We start from the raw sequence: 5,042 nt of genomic DNA, 5'->3' as shown, positions 1-5,042 counted from the left end.
AGGCATTTAAGGGGGGGGCGATTGAAGAAAAATCATGGACCGGATTCGCATTGATATAGTCCTTATCTAGTGAGTGATTTAGGGGTGTTATATTCCGATAAGAATAGTGAATGGTAACATTTGGGATCCATTTATGGAGCAATACTATGTGCATATTTTTATCGTATAATTGTTAAGTAGCTAAACTATTCATATTTATGTCCCTCTTATTATGAGTTTTATTTTGACCTATGAACTATTATTATACGATTTAACATTCTTGAGTTATGCCCTGTCTATTAATTACTATTTCCCTTATTCACAGCCAAATTTAGTTAAATCTTGTACAAATGTTGTTTTCCGTTTTATGATACGATGTGGTCTGTCTGGTTGGTATATAAACCCAGTATGTTTGAAATAAAAGATTCATGCCGCAGAGGATGAGTTTGGTGTTTTGGACTTAACTGGCTGGGCTAAGCAGAAAGCGGGACCGATAAGCACTCTAGACTGTTCGCACGGGTTTTGTGCGTCATTGGTCCGGTCGATAAAACACTGCTCTCTAATTGGCGGTATTATCACGTTATACATTAACAGGGCACACATGCTACAAGTTATAAAAGGGGGACAAACAAGCAGGCTGACAGACACAACAAGTTCATCCTTTCAACTAATGATATTTGAGAAAGGCATCAGGTTATTATTCTTTTCTTAACATGAAAGTATAACGTAACTTTGAAGATATTGAGCTTCCTTAACAAACAATTTCAATCTTCATTATTACTACATATGACTAATGTATCATCTACATACGCCTCGTTCATAGTCATTTTTGGCTAAATTGGAATGCACTGAGCTAGTATATCACACAGTTCCAACAAACCTCATTTACTCATTCTATTATCTAAGGAACTATCCTAAGGTTTTGAAATACACTGCTAAATTATAACTTTCCTTTAAACAAATTAACTCAGATCAATAGTTGGCGACTAGACTAATAAACTGAAGAAGTCAAGTCACAAGACGTAGTAAGGTTGAATAGTGCAAGTGTGAGTGAGCTATGACGACTATCTTGTATATTCACATGACTAAGAATTATTAACTACAATATTTCTTACCTGCATCGAACCAGTTACCTAGAAATATGCACGAGTTGTAAATGCCATCGCTTAATGATGGGGGTTTGTATATCTTTCGTTCCTGTACAATTAGTTTAATATCAAGATTTACAAGTGCACCATAGTAGCTGAATCAGACCAAAGACTAGACTTTATAAATACTTACAGTATTACATAAGAATAAAAAATAATCAGTTACTTGATGACAAAAATCAAATAAAACAACTGAAACAAACCATTTAATTCTGTTATCTCTTTTAGGGAAGAATGGTAAGCCGTCATAAGCTCCTGTTTCATCTTGTCTTCCTCTTTTAGGGTATCTGTCAGACGTTGATTTTCTTCCTGCAAAGAGTTTACACGAGAGGCAAGATCACTTAATTCAGTCTCACTTATTTCATGCTTTTGCCGCCGTTTGCTCATATTGTAATTTTGCTCCACAGAATTAGATTGTTTTGTTCGTTCATTTTTAGTTTGCTTCTTCCACGTCTTATCATTGGATTCACTTAGTCCACCATGTGAAAAACGTTCAGAGTTCGGTGTTGTAAGTTGATTATTTTTAAGAGTTAAAGCTTTTGTAAGATTTTGCAATTCTAATTCTAGTTCCTGCCTTCGTTTTGCGCATATTTCATTGTTTTTACATGCTTCAACGCATATGGGATCACAGGAATTTAATGAAGTACTTCGAGACTCAGTCATTGAAGCTCTGAAATAGAAAAAAATATTTCTAAAGAGAGGAGAAAAGACGGTAAAAAGTCAAATAAATTTAAATAAGAGATCATAGACTAATCATTTTATAATAACTCATTAAATCTTGGCAGATATCATGAGCACTACAGCTTTGTTAAACGGTCACGGTGACGATATGATACTAGACAAAAATCAACTATATATATATATATATATATAATCTTGAAGCAACGATATACCGAACAAATTAAAAGCATTCTACCAAAAGGAACCCTGAAAAGATATTTCCTGAATCGGAGTAACCAGACTTTAAATATTGAAATGTGATTTCTTCGGAGTTTGATGTGCATTTTACTGAAAATTTATGTCTAGTTAAGCATTTATTTAGAATTTTATAACTTGTTTAGAGTTGGATCTATTATGGGGATACCTAAAGACATCCGTTAAAAATGTTGAATTACGACGGTACTATATTTTAATTGTCGAACAGATAACAAGTAATTTGATGGTGGGTAATCATTCTGTGTGAAGACGACAAACTATGGTGTACGAATACCATCTTTTATTTGAAAAATAAAACATATCCCATAGTTTTATTAACTTTGACTATTTTTATACAAGCTAACTAATTACACGTGATAATTGACGAGACGAAAGCACTAATTGTTGAGGAAGGCATAGATAGTTTAAATAAAACCTTACTTACTTGGAATCTGTAGTTTTAGAAATAACTGGTTCATTAGATGTTGATTCTGAGGAGCTTGCTTCTATTTGTTTACCAGATTGTTGTTTGAATTGCTGTTCGAGAAGCAAACGATATTTACGCTCTTCAGTGAGACGTTTCTCAGCTGCTTGTAGACTGGCACGATCCGCCTGTAACACGAAACCCAGTGGCACAACTTAGTGTATGAATGATTTAAAAGATACAATGCTAGTAAAAGTATGTAATAACAAGTTGGAAAAGAATTACATGACTACGTATAAAATTAGAAGAGGTTAATTTTTAGGTGACGCTTAGCTGAACAATTGGTGATTAGAATTTTGGCAAAATGGGGGATGAATCTCACTGAAAACTGTGAAATCCAGCACAATAGACCAAAAGTAGGTAAATTTCCTGTTTTAAAAGTTAAATGAGGTAGGCACTGTTAGAATAATTTGAAGATTTCGACTAGCAGTAAATGTTTAGGTCAATATTCTTCCAACAATCACTAGTTTCTGTAAAACACAAAGTTAGAGCAGATATCGAAACATCAGTTGATACAGTGGCCAGAGATAGGTTTATGGTTGTCAAGATTTATACTTAGTGAATTTGCAAAATCAAGTAGGAAAAGAATACTGTTGGTTTTCATGGAGATTTGAAATTGATAAGGTTTATTTTTATATCGGATTTCTTAATGACATTATGGGGATGTCTAGTGCATTCATATACTTGAAAGAAATAATAAATCCTTAACAATTCATTTAAGTGACTCAACAATATGATAAAATCCATTTCTGATGTAGTAGTGGGGCATTTGGTGCTCATATTTATTGTGCGACAACGATGCTAAAAGATCAGTCGTCAATGACTCAAGCTAACCTCCCTGGTACCGTAAATAGAATAGCTTTCGGAGCATCAAACATATTTCATGTATAAATGAAAAGGAAAAATGTAAAGGCTTAACAGTGGTATTGACTTGTAAGCAGTTAAAGTAATGAATAGGTAACAACAAAAAGTGATCCAGTTACTACAAAAGTTTAGTTGACTGAAAGATGATCTATTATATTTCCAAAAGACTAAAACTAACCAAGGCGGTATACAACGATGTACTCAAGTGTTAACACATTAAATCTAAGTCAGTTTCCGCTAAAAAAGGTGTAGGATAAGAATTTCAGGTAATATTTAATGTACAAATTAAAAAAGGTTATTCTGATGAATTTTTGCAAGAAGTATGTCAGGATTTTTGGTACCTGGCCGGTGATAAGGGAGAAAGGCCTCAACTTCAAAAAGAATAATGTGAGAAGTATATCTTACATTAACGTATTATATCGCATATTAGTTAATAAAGTTAAATTAAAACGAGACTAGATTACTTTAATATTCTCCGTACCCTGATTACTAATTCAAATTACATGAATCGTTAACATTTTCTTCATATTACAAGACTGTAGAAACGATAATATGAGTCTTAAAGCTATTTATAAGACCCTTTTCTTTGTACTTAATACAAAACACAAATTTATACAGATTAACAGCATATACCAGAATAAAATACACCTGATATGAAAAAGAAGGTAGTTGATAAATTGAAATGTTAGAAGTAATCAGAAAGAAAGTAAAGGAGGCAACACCCAGTCAGTAGTAGTGGGAAAATGTGCGCATGAAATAATAAAGTCATTTCATGTGTATATACGCATTATCGTTATTATTGTGTATGAAACCGCTTGAGAAAGAGGAGGAAGAAACAAACATTAAAATATACATATCAGATCATAATAAAAAAGTAGGATAAATGATTGAATTTTCTTTACTTGTAAAGTGTTCAATCAATAAGAAAAGTGTAACCACTTGTTGGATCAATTTATAAGAAAATGACCTGAATCAGGTGTCTGAGCAATAGTTAAATTTTGAAATAAAATAATAGAAACTAGAGAGAAATTCACACCTGGGTGTATATGACCTAAAAGATGAAATCAGGTCAAATATGAGAAGTGTAGAAAAATCAAATCCCTTAATATAGACTAAGTGAATAACATTTAGAAGGCAAAAAAGACTGACAAACTAAAGATAAACAGAATTAATGTAGTTAAAAAATAACCTCAATTGATTTAAGCGATAAAACGCCCACAACGAGAATTAACAAAGCAAAGTAACCCTGATAATCATGTAACCTTGCCAAAGTATGGGAACTCGACGGTGAATAAAAGAATTACAAAAAACACATTTTCGGACTTTTATCTATAATCGAAAAATGATGGAAACACCAAGAACACTGGCTCTCCTCATTTCCATTGCTATTTGGCTGGTCTTTCCTGTCTCCCACATTGTCCGGACGTTCCATGTACCTATAAAGAGTGTTGCTCTGGTTGTTAGAAGGTGCATCGGCCTCGTGACTTCCGAAGAATTTCGGCTTTCATCATGAGACGTCATAATTATTCCTTCAACTCCCAGTGCAGAGTTTAAATGGTTTGAATTATTTTTTCTGGTTAGCGTTTTTTTAGCGAGTTAGCTTTTCTACGGGATGGGGTCGCTAACCCCATGCCCAACCCTCCTCCTTGTGG

At 33.4% G+C, this 5,042-nt stretch overlaps 1 protein-coding gene across 1 annotated transcript in view; it reads right to left on the bottom strand.

The window, feature by feature from the left end:
* Smp_177280 (Tmem57 protein, putative) overlaps positions 1–5,042 on the bottom strand; it is a gene marked incomplete at both ends in the record, with an annotated part of 28,072 nt that overhangs the window by 5,463 nt on the left and 17,567 nt on the right. Inside the window, 2 exons of the mRNA XM_018792697.1 lie at positions 1,331–1,797; positions 2,488–2,654. Coding sequence (XP_018644438.1) covers positions 1,331–1,797; positions 2,488–2,654 — 634 coding nt within the window. The remainder of the gene's footprint in view (positions 1–1,330; positions 1,798–2,487; positions 2,655–5,042) is intronic.

The sequence above is a fragment of the Schistosoma mansoni genome (genome assembly GCF_000237925.1).
Source record: "Schistosoma mansoni, WGS project CABG00000000 data, supercontig 0187, strain Puerto Rico, whole genome shotgun sequence".
Taxonomy (NCBI): domain Eukaryota; kingdom Metazoa; phylum Platyhelminthes; class Trematoda; order Strigeidida; family Schistosomatidae; genus Schistosoma; species Schistosoma mansoni.
Note: the sequence above shows the minus strand (reverse complement) of the source record. Positions and strands in the feature narration are given on the sequence as shown.